At 43.0% G+C, this 18,867-nt stretch overlaps 1 protein-coding gene across 7 annotated transcripts in view; it reads right to left on the minus strand.

Moving 5' to 3' along the window:
* LOC149318693 (putative E3 ubiquitin-protein ligase HECTD2) overlaps nt 1–18,867 on the minus strand; it is a 75,465-nt gene that overhangs the window by 46,588 nt on the left and 10,010 nt on the right. For 4 of the 7 annotated variants that reach the window (XM_089510286.1, XM_089510285.1, XM_089510283.1 and 1 more), the window contains exon 2: nt 8,674–8,803. In XM_089510286.1, coding sequence (XP_089366412.1) covers nt 8,674–8,803 — 130 coding nt within the window. Of the gene's footprint in view, nt 1–8,673; nt 8,804–11,425; nt 11,542–18,867 lie in introns of those variants that run through there. The other 3 variants (XM_089510288.1, XM_089510287.1, XM_089510284.1) reach the window with 2 other exon arrangements.

The raw sequence follows: 18,867 nt of genomic DNA on the forward strand, positions 1-18,867 counted from the left end.
TGAACTTAATAACTAAGAAATGAGAAAATTTATCCCCATTATATAAAAACTCAGCTTGCCAGTGCAAATCTTGTTTAATAAGAGTGCAAAGGCCGCCAGAAGCTCTCCCTTTGTTTTTTAGTTTTTGGGCAGGGATATCCCAGCATTGAAAGCCCGGGAGTTTTATTGGTTCATCCTCCGCAGTTAACCAGGTTTCCTGAATAGCAACAACATCAAATTTAGAAAGAAAACCCACTGAGTCAGTGTTCACACCTTCTTTCCAACCGGCAACATTCCATGTAACTATTTGGATACAATCCTTATTACCAGACTGTTCCAAATCAGAAGAGGGGAAATGATGTTCTGACACATTCAGTCAATTGGAATTTGTATTTTCCCTCAAATTGTCTACAACAATATTGTCAATACTACCCGAATAGACACAATTGTTGATTGGATGATCACCTTTTGATGATAAGGTGGTACGATGTTGATGTTGTTGTAGTTGATCTTTGCTCTCGGTGCCAGTCAAGCTGGGAATCCCTGTTGTCTCATCCTGTGACCAGGCCCAATGTGTTACTGTCCTCTCTTCAATTACTGGGAGCTGCTTAGCAGAAAATTGTCTTTGTACATGGATCCTCTTCAGAGGGGTTATATCTGGACCAACCCCCTTCTCACACCGCAACTTTGGAACACATTCTTCAGACATATGGTCAGATGGTGACTTCATCCTAGTTTCAGGAGCCATTAATTGCCCCAAAGGAACACGTACACTAGTCATTGGTTGCTGAAGATTAGGCAGTTCTTTCATTTGTGTGAGCAAATCACTATAACCCGAATTTGGAGAACCTAAGTCTATCAAAGGCTCTGTAGAAACCACGGTGTTCCTTAGAGACTGTTTTAATTTTTCCAACTGGAGCAAAATGGTATCTTGCTCTTCTCTTGAGAGTAGACCAAATGCATCAATGAAACTGTCTTCAATCTGATGCAGACTGGGTTGATTCTCACCTTCAGAATCCTTCCGTGTCAATACTAGGGGGATTACCACTTTCGCAGCTCTTGAGCTATCAAGTAAAGGCTTAATTCTTTCTTCATGAAAGACTCTGATAGGAAAAATTTGATATCGGGCTAAATAAGCCTTCATCCTGAGTAGCATCAGAGGGATGGTAGAATGCTTAAAGGACAGGAGGATTCGTGTTTGGTTTAATGACCCAGGGAGCCATTCAACAGTGTCTAAGTCTATCTGCCCTAGTTGGCAGTGAAGAAGTTTTCCCAGGGAGGATTTGATTACTTTCTTGGAAATCCACTGACCATCATTAACTCTGTTCTTATGGACACTCAGTGCAATCCTTTCCGGTCGGAGTATACAGTTATCTTTCACAGAAAAAGGTTTTTTACTTTTTATGGCCTCCTTGGGGTATACATGATCCTCTTGAGGTGCTATCCCAGGCAATAATTTGTTTGTTTCTTGAAGTAACCTCCTTGGGTCTATGTTTATATCATTTCCTTTAGTCCTATCTACTAAGTTTCCCACTTGATCATGTTCGTTTAACTTGGTCACATCAATTTCACAATTGCTTGTACAAGGGGGACTGGTAAGAGGTCTTGCAGATATCTTTTGCTCCAGCATCTCTATATCTCCAGTTAACACGTTCAATTTGTGTTTTAGCTCAGCTAACTGTTCAGATATCAGAATAACAGTTTGTGTGGTAATCAGGCAGTATTTCGTCATAAGTTGTGTTGGGTTCTCCCCATGTTGTTGTTCCCCATTCTGAATCTCAACATTTCTGGGAAGTGTCCAATTATTTCTGGACTTTAATTCATAATCCGTACGACTGTTATCAAGACAACTTGCATGAGCTAACAAACTGTGGCGGGAACCCAATTCTTCATCTTGGTTTTCAATCAACTTGACACTAGGAGGTGGGGGGGGGGGGCTCGAGAGGCTGCTCCTCCTCTAACTCTAAATGTAAGCCAGTTGCCAGGGATTCAAATCTATTAGCACTATGAATGGGGTTTGATTTTCTTACATTACCATTTCCTGCCAAACACTCGTCGATTCTTGGCTGTTTTGGGAGTTTCATGTGGGGAAGCGAGTTTGGGCTCCCACCTAACTGTTTCCTTCGTTTTCTCTTTCCCATTGCTTAATTGACACAGATTTCTCAAAGTTCAGGAACTTAAACTAAATATTTGTCAAGCTGATGTTGGTATTAGAGTTGGGGTCCACACTGGTCTTTTAAGCCCTCTGCAGAGCTCCTCCTGCACAGCTTCCTCCCAGCGTCTCTCTCTCTCTCTCCCTCCTCCTCAGCTGTGGGCCAGGCTGCTGCTGCTGCTGCTGCTGCTGCTGCTGGTCAAGTATTACATATATGTTACATTTAAAGTAATATTAAACTGATTTTCCTTTTTGTACATTCAGCAATTACAGGGAGAACAAATTCAATCTTTTTAAAGATACTTTAAAAACATGAATGGAAAGAATATAGCTCCAATGTTATAATTTAACAAATACTAATGTGTTTTGTGTTTCTGTTGCAAAATACAGTCCCCCCCTCCCCCAATTTTCGCAGACTTGAAACCTGTGGTCTTGATTATTCATGGAGGGGTGAGCCCCGCTGGGTAAAATGGCATGTGTGCCTGTGCGAGCGCACAACCATTCAAGTCAATGGGGCTTGAATATATGTGAGTTTCCGTTTTTGTAGGGGCGTCCGGAATGGATCGCTCACAAGAACGGAGGGGCGGCTGTACTGGATAAACAAGTATCTGAATACTGGATAGAGTGGCAGCTAAACAATAAACTTATTCACATAAAAATCCAAGCTCATTAAACCACAGCATGAACTTGCCATATGTTCATACAGTCCATTCATTTCTATTTAAACTTCATTACAGTTTAAGGAAACAAGCTAAATTCAAACTCTGGTTTCTGATCCTGGCTTGTTTCCTTAAATAGTTCAAATGAACTGAAGTTTGTCCTGTTGTTAGTTAAAAACAGAAATTGTGGCTAAAAAAAGAGAAAGCAAGCCTGAAACTCATGCATGTAATTTAACTGGATTCAGACATTGTTGTTGTTGTTAACCACCCTTAAGTTGATCTTGACTCATGGCAACCCCACAGATAAGACATCACCAAGACTCCCTTTCCTCCAGTGCTCATGCTCAGGTCCTGTAAATTCATACTCTTAATACAGTCCACCAATCTAGCATATGTTCTTCCTCTCCCTGTACTGCCTTCAACCTTTCCTAGCATGATTGTCTCTTCCAATGAGTCATGCCTTCTCATGATGTATCCAAAGTATGCCTGCCTAAGTTTTGTCATCTTGGCTTCCAGGGAGATTTTAGGCTTGATGTGTTCGAGGACCCATTTGTTTGTCTTTTTGCTATCCACAATATCCTTGGCACTCTTCTCTAGCACCACAACTCAAAAGAATATTCTTCTTCTTCCCTTTCCACACTGTTCAGCTCTCATATCTATACATGACTTGTAGAATTCTAACTTTTGTGCTCAACTGTATGTCTTTACTCTTTAGGATTTTTTTTTTTAGTTCTTTCATAGCTCTCCTATAGCCTTATCACACATGGAGGTTTTGTAGCTCAGATCTGGAGTCGCTTCTGTTCTAGCAACGCGAAACGTGATGTTTTTTCACACCAGATCTGGAGTAACTCCAGTCTAGCAATGCAAATTCACATTAAAACATGATGTTTTATCACACCTGGTTGCCTTTCTGTTGCCCTTCCAAATCAAGGGAGAAGCGGAGTCAGTTCAATTCCAGACAAGTCACGTGATGCAGATTCAAGCAAAGCGTGGTGAGTGCACATTGTATTACCACACCGTAACATACTTTGAGGGTTCAACGATTTGAATTGGCACCCTTGCGCATGCTCAATGGGGCTCTGGACGCTGTCCTCCTTAGCTGTCCTCCTTCATTGGGGTGTAGGAGCAGGCAGGGGATGATGGGATAGGCAGCAGGGTGAAGGAGAGGGGCAGATTGGGGCATAGGAGCAGGCAGGGGATGATGGGATAGGTCTCAGGGGGTCACTGGGGCCAGGATCGGGATGAAGGAGCAGGCAGAAAATGATGGGATAGGTCGCAAGGGGGTCACAGGGGCCAGGATCGGGATGAAGGAGCAGGCAGAGAATGATGGGATAGGTCTCAGGGGGTCACTGGGGCCAGGATCAGGATGAAGGAGCAGGCAGAGAATGATGAGATAGGTCGCAAGGGGTCACAGGGGCCAGGATCAGGATGAAGGAGCAGGCAGAGAATGATGGGATAGGTTGCAGGGGGTCACTGGGGCCAGGATCGGGATGAAGGAGCAGTCAGGGGATGATGGGATAGGTCGCAGGGGGTCACTGGGGCCAGGATCAGGATGAAGGAGCAGTCAGGGGATGATGGGATAGGTCGCAGGGGATCACTGGGGCCAGGATTGGAATGAAGGAGCAGGCAGGGGCTGATGGGATGGGTGGCAGAGAGCACGAGATGGAGGAGGAGGGGAATGAAGGAGCAGGATGCAGGGGGCCAAGGGGGGCGACATTGGAGTGATCAGATCAAGAAGTGAGCTTGAATGCGAATTCTGTGAATTCACTTTTTACTGAATTCACCAAAATGAGGAGTCACTTTGGATTCACTGCAGAAGCGCCAGGGAAGGAGCTCCCATAGAAATGAATCACATGTGATAACACATCACGTTATCACTTGAATTCGCATAGTTGGACCCACAGTCACATCAGAACTGAGCTGCAAAATGCTCCAAAAATCTCCGTGTGAAAAACACCCTAGGAGTTAATGCTGCTGTCCCTGTTCTGATCAATGTTTGATACAAGATATGAGAACTCCTTTTCTATTTCAATTTTCTTATTGTCTAGATTAAATTTGGGTAGATCCTCTGTGGTCATTATTTTTGTTTTCTTTATGTTCAGTAGTAAGCCTTCCTTTGCAGTTTCATGCTTGATCTTCCTTAGTAATTCTTCTAGGTCTGTGATATTTTCTGCTAGTAGTATCATTATTGTCTGCATATCTTAGACTGTTGATATTCCTTCCTCCTATTTCTACTCCTGCTTGTTCTGTTTCCAAGCTCTTCAAATAGTATGTTCTGCATATAAATTGAACCAAGAGAGTGAAGGGATGCAGCCTTGCCTGGCCCCATTGCCAATTGGGATCCATTTGGTTTCACCATGTTCTATCCTAACAGTAGCTTCTTGTCCTACTTGTCCTTGATTTCTCATAAGGACTATCAGGTGTGGTGGCACTCCTATGTCTTTCCATAGTTTTTCATGATGTGTGCAGTCAAAGGCTTTGCTATAGTCTATATAACATATGATTATTTTTATTTGAAATTCCTTGATTCCAAGTTTCTATATCTGAGAATTAAATATGATTACAGTACGTACCTTCCATAGGGTTAACCCCAATTGCAGGCACCCTTCTTTGATACTTTAATGTACAATATGTTGTATTACAATGCCTCCAGAATGACTTTCAGATTTTAACAACAGGAAAAGAAAAATCATAGCTATCTCTGATTATGGGCCTGAACAGATAAGCCAAAAAAGCTGGCTTCTGTGCAGCTTGGGAGTGTGACTATTAGATGGTGCACGCCCCAAGACATGTGGAAACCGCGCTGAAGCTGCTTCCAGGCTGCCCAAACCCAGCCCAAAAATGTGTGGATTTTTTCTGCTTCTATTTGGGCCAGTGATGGAGGGCATCCTTGGGACTGTGGTGTGTAGTTGCTGTGGTCCCACGGTGCCTTGGGCAGGCAGCTTCAAGCCACTTCTTCATGGCTGTCTGTTTTGCCCCTATATCAACTTAAACTGACATTATGAAAGGTTTCAAAGTTTCACAAAACTCAAAAAGAAAATATAATTGAAGAATATTTTTAGCCATACAATAGATTTATGCCTTATTTTGAACATCCATATGCTTCTGCATTTCAGTACTGGTAATGTTAAATGTGATTTAAATCCCTTAACAATCTAGATGAAAATCAATAAAAAGATAGTATAATCTCCAACTCATTTTATAGATCTACCAGTGCTATTACAGTTTTCATCATGAAATATATTTACTGTAAAAATAATTGAAATACTGTTTTACATCCATTATGAAGATAACTGGACCTTCATGAGCTCAATTATTTAGTAGTATTTTTACTTCTTTTTACTACTGGCAACTGCTTTTAGATTGTTGCTTGGTTACATTATGTAAAAATCATTTAACCAATATACGAAAGGCAAGGGTGTAAATGAAAAATCTGATGAACAAAAGCATTTCTGGGAAGAGAATGGAGACTTAATTATGATGAAATTAAAAATGAATGGGTGTAAAACACTAGCTTTTCTTCAATGACTGATTCAGAAAATGACACTTTCCAAATTGTCAATGTGGATTGCTTCTATGCTAGGAATGACAATCACTTGCAGGAGATGGGAGCATTGTAGGGATATGATGCAGCTGAAATTATAGCTGTTTTTTAGCTGTGGTACTACAGAAGAACCAGGGAGTTCTAGTGGTTTGAGTGTAGGACTATGACTCTGGATACCTGGGTTCAATTCCCTGCTCAATCATGGAAACCACTAGGTGACCTTGGGCAAGTTACAAGTCAGCCTCAGGGGGAAGGCAATGGCAAACATCCTCTGAGCAAATCTTGCAAGGAAACCCCATAATACATTCGCATTAGGGTCGCCATAAGTTGGAATTGACTTGAAGGCACACAACAACAAACTGGCATTCCTTGGGAGAGATGAGTCCTCAGCAAACTTGCTACGTCCAGTGAAAGTAGAGAGCTCCCACCTCAAAGTGGTCCTAAACAATGCTGGTCCTTTTCTAACACCTAAATAAAAAGGACAACTAAGGACAATTGGTGGCAGGGCATAGAAATAGCTTAATTATGTTCCATAGCCCAAAATGGATGGAGAAGATAATAAAGTGCAGGTGAGATGGGAGAAACAAGTCATGTATATTCATTTTGCATTGACTACACCTCTCTGCTCCTACTATGTGGTAACAACATTTTATAAGAAGGCTCCCACAGGACAGCACAGCAGAACACACATGATGAACATGTTGAGCTCAATATACTGACAAAACTATGCTTGTGTACAAGAACCACACTGTTCTTGTAGCTTCAGGCTTTTGCCATCACACCAGCAGTGCTTCCATGGGCTCATCTACATTTGCCAGAATATTCTGACACTATATCCACCCCACCCACCCCGAACTCCCCTTACCTTCTGCATGTTTTCAGTGACTGACTGGCATATACCTTCCTGTTCGGTCCCTACAAGCCTTCTGCTGCTTCTGTGGGCTCAAGTCCCTCTGAGACCAGAACAAGGTGCCCAGCCTCATTCTGACCTCAGAGGAACTCATGCCCTGGGGAACTGGACAGGAATGCTCACAGTGACCATTGGAAAAGGAAACTTGGAAAAAAAGCCAAGTCTTTTAAAGGTGGGACTGTTGTGAAAACAGCCCAGACCCAATCTAGGGTTTGGGGCCTGTGTAATGTAAACAGCACAGTGAGTCTGGGGGGAATTGGGGTTTATATATAATGTAGACAAGTCCCAAGAGGCTTTCTCAAACAGTGTTAGTTAAGTGACGAAGCTGTGCATATCTTGCACAGCATTGATTAAAAACAAAAAACAGAATAAAGAGCTCAGTTGAGAGTTTGGGTATAGTCAGCTGCTGCCTCTTGTCAGATTGAAGGGACTTCTGAGGGAGGAGTAACAGTGATAACACTGTACTATGTAACACAGAATGTTCATATCTAGAGGATCAAGGTCTTTGTCTAGTTAAAAAAATTCAAAGTGTTTACTTTCTTCATTAATGAATGCTGCTTTTGCGCACAGCTTGTAATTATTCTAATGTGTTCTAAGAAAGAAACACAGCATGGTCCAGAAGCTACAGTTTGTACTTGGATGTGGGGAGATGAGGGAGTTCAAGCCTAAACACAGCTGTAAATTGACTTCTTAACCCTTTGAAGCTACAACTTCTGCTACGTCAAACAATCAGCAGTTTCTTAGGCCCTTTTTCTGAAGATAGGTGAGAGGGTAAGAGGTAGGAAGCACTTTGTATACTGCACGTGCTACAAAATATTAACAAAATTATAATATGTTTACCATAGTCCTGAAAGTTTTCTTTTCTTACCTGTTTTTCCAAGCAGCCTTTCTTTTCTTACCTCTCCATTTACTGATTCTTATATTAAATTTAATAGTAAATGGTCTTCTTTGCCTAGAATGGCAGGTTCAGGTGCAATTATTCTCAAATATTTAAACAGAAAGTCCTTACACCTTGTTAAGCACTTCCTTCAGTACTACTTTTTTATAGTACTAATACAGGTGAAAAATCTGCCATCTGAGAACACAGCTAATTAATTCTGCTTCTATAGTACCCACTATAGAAGCCTTTTTTTACTAATTGTTGCATGTACAAATTGCACATAGCCTATGCCAAACCTCATTAGAGTTCTTTCATCCTAGAGCTCCCTACTGATTTACCTGCTATAACTTGCATTTGTTAAAATGTTAGTTCCTGCTGTGCTGTGTCATTTATTATGACTATGCAGTACTTTGCACAAAGACAGTTCTACTAGTAAGTACCCAAAGCATGTCACAACACAAATAAAAAGAAAAACAGCTAGCAACAATAGTGTACCAAGTACCTCCTGCAGCTAGAAGTGACTAAATAATGAAGCCTTTTTTCTCTTACCATTTTTTATATCTGAAATAACAAACTGTGTAGGTGGACTTTCACTTCCAGAATCATCTTTCTTTTGGCTGATCGTCGAAATGAAACTGCTAAAGGGGGAAATAACATTTTTGGGGCCCATCTCCAATCCCTGCAATTAGAAAAAAATACAGATGCTATGACTTAATATTACAAAACTTCTAGTTCAAGAAACAACTGTTTTTCAGAATAGAACAGAACACTGGTTGTTACTCATAACTATCTTTGGAACATGAAAATACAGTCGGCCCTCTTTATCCACAGATTCTTCATCCATAGATTCAAGCATCCACGGATTGGAAATATTCAGAAAATATATATATTCCAAAAAGCAAACCTTGATTTTGCAATTTTGTATAAGGGACACCATTTTACTATGTCACTGTATTTAATGGGATTTGAGCATCCATGGATTTTGTTATCCACAGAGGCCTCAAAGAGCAAACTTGGCATAAGAATTCAAGGAACTGAGTCTGAAAAACCAACCATCAACCGTAAAACTGGGCTAACACAATTTGTGATGTCATCTACCTCAACACTCTCCCGACCAGAAACTGGACCTTTTCCCATGTGAATCTCCAGACAATCTCTGGTGACCCACACAACTTCCCTGCTTTTTTCCAGGGAAGGTGCACAGACCAACAGTTTGTGCAGGTATGGGCGCACATGCACACCCTGCAGCCTCAGATACACCACTAGCATCTTCATGAATACACATGGGGAAGCCAACAGATCAAATGATAAAGCCCTATGCTAATAGTGACAATGTAGGTAGCCAACCTCAGGTACTTGCTATGAGCTGGGTGTACTGGAATGTGTAAGCACACCTCCAGGAGGACAAGGCACACCAGATAATCCCCCTCTTGCACCCCTTCCAAGATCAATTGTAGAGTTTCCATGTGGAATTTCTTGAAAACAAAATGATTTATCCTATGGAAGTTCAGTACAGCCCTCCAGTCTTTGTTTTTATCCATGGCCAAGAAGAGCACTGAGTAGGATCCCAAAAATTCTCTACTGAGGAGTCAGAGGCTCTATAACCTTTACCTGAAGCAGGTATTCTTTGGCCTAAATCATCTGGCAGTTCTTTTCTACAGACCTAGAGTTGTGTAACTGGATAAAAAAGTCTGGGGGCTTTTGAATGAAATCAGTGGCATAACTGTCCCTAACAGGTGTGTACACCCAAACAACAGGAGACATCTGCTTCCAGCGATGGACAAAGTGCAAGAGGCAAGCCACCACTGGGAGCTGCCCCAAGTGAGAAGGACTCTGTTGAAAGAAGTGAAACTGCCTTTACTGAACCCAGAGGACTGCTGCTGCCGCCAAGGTTGCTGTTGTTTAGAACAACTCCAATTTGGTCTGAAATACCTAAATTCCCTCTGTCAAAAACTGGGGCCTATACCCTCTACAGGACTGAGCTCCAAACTGAAAGGACCTTTTGTCTTTTTAGTCAATGATGACAAACTGACAGTACTTTCTTTTTGTACTTGGTCTCAATCAACACCTCATCCTAAGCGTCAACAAATAATTAGCTTTGGATTTGTTATCAGTGGTCCAATTTTTTAGCCAAAGCTGATGCCTGGTAGTGACATCAGCTGTCATGGCATGTGAAGCAAACTGAGCAGAATCAAGATTAGCATCTGCCAGTTTATTGATGCCCTCTCAGAGCTTAGTATCTTCTTTACAGATACTGTAAACCCTTTGCCCATTAAATAGTAGAAAAGCAGCTCAGATGGCAAGAATGGAAGCCTCATGAGACCTGCACAAAAGATTGTCCAATCTCTTCACCTCTAGACCAGTGATTCCCAAACTTTGGTTCTCCAGGTGTTTTGGACTTGAACTCCCAGAAGCTCCAGTCAGCTTGGCCAACAGTCAGAAATTCTGGGAGCTGAAGCCCAAAACATCTGGAGAAACAAAGTTTGGAAACCACTGCTCTAGACTATGAAGTATCAATAAAAGGCAGCTTCAATTTCTTCATCACTTCAGTAGGCAACAAATACAAGTGTTTAGAAAAAGCTGGAGCAGCCCTTGCCACAGCAGGATGAATCCATTCTCCCCCCATAACCTCTGCAAGCAATTCTGGGAATGGTACAGTTCAGTGCTCTTTCTTAGCCTTAGTCCTTTCCACATTAGTACTACAAACCTGGCTGCTAGAAGTCAACTCCAAAGACTTTCCCAGCTTTCAGAGAAGGACAGGATATTGTTTAAATTCAAACAAATGGGGGAAAACATGTTCAGGAAGAGAACCCTCTTCCTCACTGATAACTCTCCTTCCTCCTTGTCTGAAGTATCTGGAGAAACAGAAGACTCCCCACTCATCATAGGAGTTACAGGAGAGACATGCTTTGTCTTTCTTTTCACTTTGAACCCATCAAAGTGGCCCCTTCACACATTTCCCCTCCTCTCCTATGAAGAGGATGAAGAATCTGATGCATGACACTTTCTGGAACGTCTTTCAAGCTTCTGGCCACTAGAGGACCTACAAGTCTCGGAGAGCTTTTCATTACTGAGCTTGCGGATTTTTCTTGCACCTTTTCTTATGGCACTCAACACACTTGCCTTCTTGGCCTGTTAACAGACTCACTGCTTCTTTTGTCTTATCCCCAACACCCTGAGTCCCACAGCCTACTTGGCTATGGGGGGAAACTACTTACATAACTCACGGGGGAGCTCTTAAGCACTGATAACCTTTCATAACTAGAGGTGGAAGGAGAGCAGGAACATCTGACACACTTACTTGTGTGGCTAAAACTGTTCTGTAGCATGGTCTGATCCACATCATGAACCAATGCCACACTCTCCAGCCACCTCTGCAGCATGAACAGGGACCAGATCATGTCTCCTAGTAAGAGTGGATAGATCCATTCCATTGGCATATCCCAAAGGTGCTTCGCCCATCATGCAATCAACTACCAACTCCGCACCAGACAAGAGCCCAGGATTGCGATCCATATCTATTAAAATGAGATTGACAGTCCCCGTTAGGTTGAGAAGCTCAATACAGATCAAAGTCTTCTGACTCATCATCTGGAAAAATTCTCCTCCAAAACCAGTCTCTTAGGCCAAAGTCACCAGAGCATGAAAAGCCTTGTCCTGATTCAAGCTGAGGCAGGACTGGACTGGAAAGGTGGGATTGGCTGTCCCTCTTAAAAGTGGTAAGGATGACTGACAGATCAGAAGCACAAGGGAGGAGCCAGGCCCACCATGAAGGATTTTACCTCTCCACACTGCAAGAAACTGAAAGTTTATATTGTCAGAATTAGGCTGTTCCCAATCAATGATATCAGTAAAAGGAGCTGATGCCACAACTTGCTCTTTAGAGTGAACACTTGGCTGACAAACTGCATATGCCCCTTTGAGAAAAGACATATAAATTTTGCATGTGAAAATACATTCTATCCTGCACTGAAGCTACAGTATGTATTCACAGGTGTTAATTTCTCAACTTGAACATTCTTTAAATGAAAGTAATAAGAAGTTTTATTTATTTAGCACATAGAAACAATATATGGTGCATTGGTTTGAGCACTGGACTATGACTCTGGAAACCAGGGTTCAAATCCCCACCAAGTCATGGGAACCCACTGGGTGACCTTGAGCACACCACCCTCTCTCAGCCTCAAAGGAAGACAAAGACAAACTCCTTCTAAACAAATCTTGCCACAAAAACCCGGTGATATGTTCACCTTAGGGTCACCACAATTCAGAAATGACTTGAAAGCAGACAAGGACAAAATAATTTTAAAAGTTTAGCACATAGAAACAATATACAGTTCAATAATACCTTACATTTTAACCATTTTGGTAAATTCTGATATAAAACTTTGTCACAAATATCTCATATTTCAATGAACAGAAATAAGTTTCAAAGTGAGTTTTTGTAGTAGAAGAAGCTAACGCTTTAAAAGAGGCTCTCTAGGTGCTGATGGACTGTAACTCCTTCACCATTGGCTATTCTAGGCAGGACTGCTTTACTTGGAGACCAAAAACATCTGCAGTGCTGATGGACTGTAACTCCTTCACCATTGGCTATTCTAGGCAGGACTGCTTCACTTGCAGACCAAAAACATCTGCAATTCCCATATTGCTTTAAAGATTTCCCATGTGGCTAAGAATTCCATGTAGCCTTTTGACTGCATTATTAAATTACTACCTAATAAATAGCCAATGATTCATTTCTCCTCATCGCTGACAATCAAAAACATAAGGCTACACCCTGTAATTTCTCCTGTCATTTGCTGACAGTAGTCATGAACTCTTTTTCCTTTTGCCAGCAAGGATTCTGTACAGGCTGTAACCACAGCATTTGCTATAAGCAAGTAGTGCTTAAGAATTAAAACAGATGATTAATGCAGTGATGATTAATGATGGAACAGGGATTGAATGCATTCCAGGTAGCTTTTCTGAGGTACGATAATAAAGTGTTTCTTTTTGGGGGATGGGGAAGATTCTTTTAAGAAGTACACTATGTGACACACCATTACAAATAGCTAAGGAAACAGAACTGCTCTGATTTCCTTCTCAAAAATTACAGTGTAACACCCACTGATTTGATTTCATTACAAATTAAGTGCCATTTAGACCTTAGTAGGCTGAATTCTTATAAACTAATCATACACAGGATGCTATAGTACCAAGATAGATTTGTACTGCACATACGAGGATCCGCTTCTTCAGAAGAATTAGAAAGGGAACTTACTGCGCTTTCTGTGAAGGTCCCCTTTCTGCAGTAGTGGGGAGGGAATCCTTACACTGGGTCTTGCTCCTCCCACGTGCTTCTGAGGCAGGGTTTCTTAACTGTCAATCAACTTTTACACCCTAAATGGGAGAGCTAATTTCCCCCTCCTCATAAATGATGGAATAACAAGGTCTAGACAAATATAAAATCACTGCCAGGAACTGCAAAATACAAACATGCTCCAAAAAAGGATGGGGAGAATTCCCTTCCCACTTCTACCGAAAAGGAACCTTCACAGTAAGTACCAAAGTTTCATTTTCCTGCAGTGTAGGGAGGCAATCCTTCTGTTGGGACTACACAAGTAGTCGCCCTACCCACTGGGTGGGCAGAATCTCCATAAATTCCAACTACAAAGACACAACCTGCTGCACAACACACCTGCCAAAGGATCTGCAGAAGCAAATTTGTCAGTCTTACAATGCCTGAAAAAGGACGAAGAGGAATCCCCAGTGGCTGCCCTGTAAATCTCCAGCAAAGACGCCACCCTACCTGAGGCCGCAGTTATTGCAGTACAATGAGTAGAATGTACCTTACTGCTTTATCACACTAGGGGGCAATTGGGATTTAAACAAGAGTTAAACTAGAGAAAACCAGGAAATGCCATGTGATAAACATCAGGCATTTCCTGGTTTTCTCTAGTTTAACTCGTTTAAATCCCAATTGCCCCCTAGTGTGATAAAGCAGTTAGTCTCCACAAAAGAACGGTGGACATAGGGTAACTCAACCACTCTTTTCTCTGTTGATGCCAAACCCACAAATCCCTAGATGATATATCCTCCCTGCCTCTTATCAGGGAGCATGATCAGATAGGCAGGCCATCCAGATATGGGTAAACATGCACCAATACCCTCAGATACACCATCTCAACACCTTCGTAAACACCTGAGGGGAGACTGACAAGCCAAATGGAAGGACCATATATTGGTAATGTTCCTCCAGGTAAACAAATCTGATGTACTTCCTGTGAACTGGGCGCACCACAATATGCATGTCCAGAGGAGGGCGACCAAAATGATGAAAGGTCTGGAAACCATGCCCTTGTCATGCCCAGCCTGGAGGACAGCTTGGAGGACTCAGAGGATGAGCTAGAGCCCCTGGGACCTGAACCTGTAATGGAGGAGCCAGAGCCCCTGGGGCTTGAACCTGTAATGGAGGAGCCAGAGGCTGGCCCTAGTTCTGCTGGAGCAGAGTCTATGGCCCCTCCAGAGATTCAGCAGTCAAGTTTGCCTGGTGCCGAGGCTGTGGACACGGAGGAGGATCTGGGCAGTGTGCCTACCTTCAATGAGCGTCGAGCAGAAAGAGAGGGCCTTCGAAGATCTCGGAGGCTTTATCAGAAGCGTCTTCGTAATCAGACACAGCTGAAGGCCGGCTCCTTGCCTTCTTAAGCACCTGGAGCATGTGTGGTTCTTTGCCAGTGGATATCTGACTCTTTTAGAGGAAAGACCCTGTCTCTGGCTCCTTTGGCTTCTTGTCTTGACTACCCGGAAACCTTGACCTTGGACTGCTTTATCGACCTGCCTATCTGTTGCCCTGAACCTCGGACCGTCTGACAATTCTCTTGGTAATCCCTTTTGGTAGAACTACTGTGAATCTCCAGGACTGTGTAGCTTACACTGACTTTGCTGTGCTGGGAGGGGGTTTGTTTGTTTGAGAACTAGCTGCCTTATCAGCCCTTTGGCTGCTTTCCCGACAGCCCTATGAGAAATAACCTAGGGAGCTGGGTATGTTTAGCCTGCAGAAGAGACGGTTAAGAGGTGATATGACAGCCCTGTTTAGATATTTGAAGGGATGCCATACTGAGGAGGGAGCTAGCTTGTTTTCTGCTGCTCCAGAGACTAGGACCCGGAACAATGGATACAAACTGCAGGAAAAGGGATTCCAGCTCAACATTAGGAGGAACTTCCTGACGGTAAGGGCTGTTCGACAGTGAAACACGCTCTCTCAGAGAGTGGTGAAGTCTCCTTCTTTGGAGGTTTTTAAACAGAGGCTGGATGGCCATCTGTCAGGGGTGGTCTGATGGTGTATTCCTGCATGCTAAGGGAGTTAGGCTGGATGGCCCTTGAGATCTCTTCCAACTCTGTTCTCTGTACCTCTTGGAGATCAAGGGATGCCAAATAATCTCCATCCTACATCCCTTCCAAATGAACCAAAGTGTTTCCATGAGGAACTTCCAGCTCAGTACAAATTGACTGGCCTGTGAAGGTTCAGAATAGCTCCACAGTCCTTGTTTTAATTTCGAACTAAGAACATTGAGTAAGATCCCAAAAAATTCTGGTGATGAAGCACTGGCTCTATAGCCCTATTTGAACTAAATGGTCTAAACTGCTTGAAGTATCTGCTGACGTCTCTCCTGAAAACTGGGCATGCAAGCTTGAACAAAGAAATCCCATGGCTTTTAGGGGAAAGTCCATGGTGTATCCTTCCCTCATAGTCATGCACACCAAGCATTGGGAGATGGGCAAAGTATTGGAGGTGGGCTCCCATTGGGAGCTGCCCCAAGCCAGAAGGTGTGATCTGTTGGTAGAAGAGGTTGAAGCTTTGTTGAATCCTGAGGACTGTTGCTGTCTAGCTGTGGCTTGGGGGGATCCCAATTAAATCTCTTGCTGTCTGAATTGAGATCTGTAGGGATGAAAGAATTGAATCTCTGAACAAAATAATTTTTTTCTTCCTTTTTAGCCAATGATCTTTCCTATCTTTGGTTTTGACCAACACATCATCCAAGGCATCACCAAACAATTTAGGACCCTTAAAAGGATAGGTAGTCTAATTAGCTTCGGTGGCACAGTGGTTAAATGCCAGTACTGCAGCCATTGACAGCCATAAGGTTGTGAGTTCAATCCCAGGGACTCGAAGGTCCACTCAGCTTTCCACCCTTCCATAGGTTGCTAAAATGAGTATCCAGTTTGTTGTGGGCAGTTAGCTTACACTTTGTAAACTGCTTAGAGAGAGTTGTTAAGTGGTATAGAAATGTACTTGCTATGCTATATTGCTATTTAGTATCAACATTCCAATTTGTAACCCAAAGTAGGTGCATGGCTGCGATATCAGCCACAATGGCCCTGGAAATGAATTGAACAGAATTAAGACTGGCATCCACCCTAAAAGCAGAAGCCTTGGCCAATTTATGAACACCCTGTTTAAACCTAGACTCATCACTAGGAATCTGAAGATATAAATCCTTGGCCCACCTGACTGCAGTGCTAGAAAACAGGGAAGTCACTGAAGCAACTCAGATGGCAAGAGCGGCCACCTTGTGAGACGTACACAAAAAAGCCTCAATTTTTTATCCTCGGGATTTTGGGCAAAGTGTATGTAATCTCCATCCTTGGAGGGGAAAGTATTCCTGAAACTAAACCAGACACAGGAGGATCAATAAGAGGTAGCTTTAACTTTTGCATAACCTCTGGAGATAGAATAAAGGAGTCTGGTACAGGCGGCGCATCCCATTCAAATGAATGGGCGTGCGCGCCTGTGGCACCCTGCACACCGCCGTGCATGAGCCCCATTGTTTGCAATGGGGCTTGAGCATAGGCGGAATTCGCCTTATGCGGTGGGGTCTGGAATGGATCCCTGCGTAAGGCAAGGGCAGACTGTATAAGCTGATGCCACCCTAGTGGAGCCTGGGAGAGACCAGTCCCCTTCCATCACCTCTGGGAAAGGTACTACACAAGCCTTAGATATGATTTCTGGCACTCATTCAGTTGCACCACGAGACAATTGACTGGCAGGAGTTAAATTTGGAAGTTTTTCTATCTTCCTGAGAAAAATAGGAACTCATCCAAATCAAATTAACATACAGAAGCTTGCTCTGGGGGGAAAAATCTCCCTCTTATAAAGATAACTCCCCTCTTCCCTATCCAAAGCAATGGGATATAGTGAACCCACCGATTTCAGCAGGCATGGAGCAGAACTGCGATTGTTTTCTCTCTTTGCCACCACAGATCCCCCTTTCACGATACCAAGAGGAGAAAGAAGACTATGATGAATGATGCCTTTTGTGACTGCAGCTTCTAGAGGGCCTCTATTCACCAGACAAATTCTTATTGGGCCTGCATTGGTACTATATTTTCTGGCATATAAGACTACTTTTTAACCCAGGAAAATCTTCTCAAAGTTCAGGGGTCGTCTTATACATCGGTTGTTGTCTTATAGGGCAGGTGCTGAAAACTCCAAGCCGGACTGGAGAATCTGCGGTCACTGCATATGGTGGGGGAGCTCAAAAACGACCGCGGCTGCATCCCCACTGTATGCGGCGACCGCTGTACAAGTACAGTAGAAGAAAATCCACTCACCAGGATTTGTGGAAAGAATTGACTTAAATGCGGTCCTGATGACAAGGTGAGGGGGCGCCTCACCAAGATGGTATAAGTGAAGGGCGGAGCAAGCTGCAGGCGTCCAGGACACCTGGGGTATGGAAAAAAGAGCTGTGTTTGTGCTACTGCTCGGATAATATTGGAAACAGGGAGGGCTGGGCAGGCAGGGAGAGCTGACCAATCCAAGCAGGCTTTGTATAAAACAAGTTTTCCTGCTAAGTACCTGCATGTCAGCATTGCAATTAAAATTACCATATTGAAATCAAATCTAATGTTTTTTAAAAATTTTATTTGGTGTGCATTGGGGTAGTCTTATACGGCAAGTATATACCAAACTCTATATTTTAACTGGAAAAGTTGGGGGTCGTCTTATATGCCCAGTTGTCTTATACGTCGGAAAATACGGTACTTTTGTGCCTAGCATACTTACTCTGCTTGTCATTTTGTTTGGCTTCTGAAACTGAAACTCTGAAAATGGTACCACCACTACCACCCCCCGCCATCTCTGGGTGCCTACTGCCTGACAATCAATTAAGGAGATTCAATGGCACATCTCCAGAGGTAGGACTTGTCTTTCAATTATAAGGGGCAGAAGGGAAATGTGAGTCTTGGATTTAGCCACGTATGTGGCCAAGACCATGCTTTCTGGCACTTGGTGTACTCAACTCTGCCACACGAAATATTGCCACATACCTCCATGGCTTGAAAAAGGTTGGATTCCTCAATTTGAATAGGTCGTTCCACCATTTGGTCCTGTCCGAATGGCATCTCAGCCACTGCCCAGCCACCTCCTGACTTCTCATCAAAGGAGAGTTCAAGGCTGCTAACTCAATCCACTCCTCTAAAGCCAACTTCCCCATTAGAGCAGAAAAGCATGTAAGAAAAGGGGGTTTCTCCTATAAATCCTTTAAATTCTCTTTTAAATTGTGTCAAAAGCCAGAGCAATGCGAAGACCTGTCCTGTTTAGCGAAAAACAGGACAGAACTGGGAGATGGACTAGCTTTCCCACTTAGGGTAGGGAAGTTGATAGACATTTTAGAAGCCCTACCTAAGAAGGCAGGGCTTCTTAACTGGGAGGAATAAGATTGCCTCCCCACACTGCAGGAAAACTCCCCAATGACAAGTCTT

The sequence above is a fragment of the Sceloporus occidentalis genome, unplaced genomic scaffold (genome assembly GCF_023333645.1).
Source record: "Sceloporus occidentalis isolate IW3139 unplaced genomic scaffold, rSceOcc1.0.p SCAF_2, whole genome shotgun sequence".
Taxonomy (NCBI): Eukaryota; Metazoa; Chordata; class Lepidosauria; order Squamata; family Phrynosomatidae; genus Sceloporus; species Sceloporus occidentalis.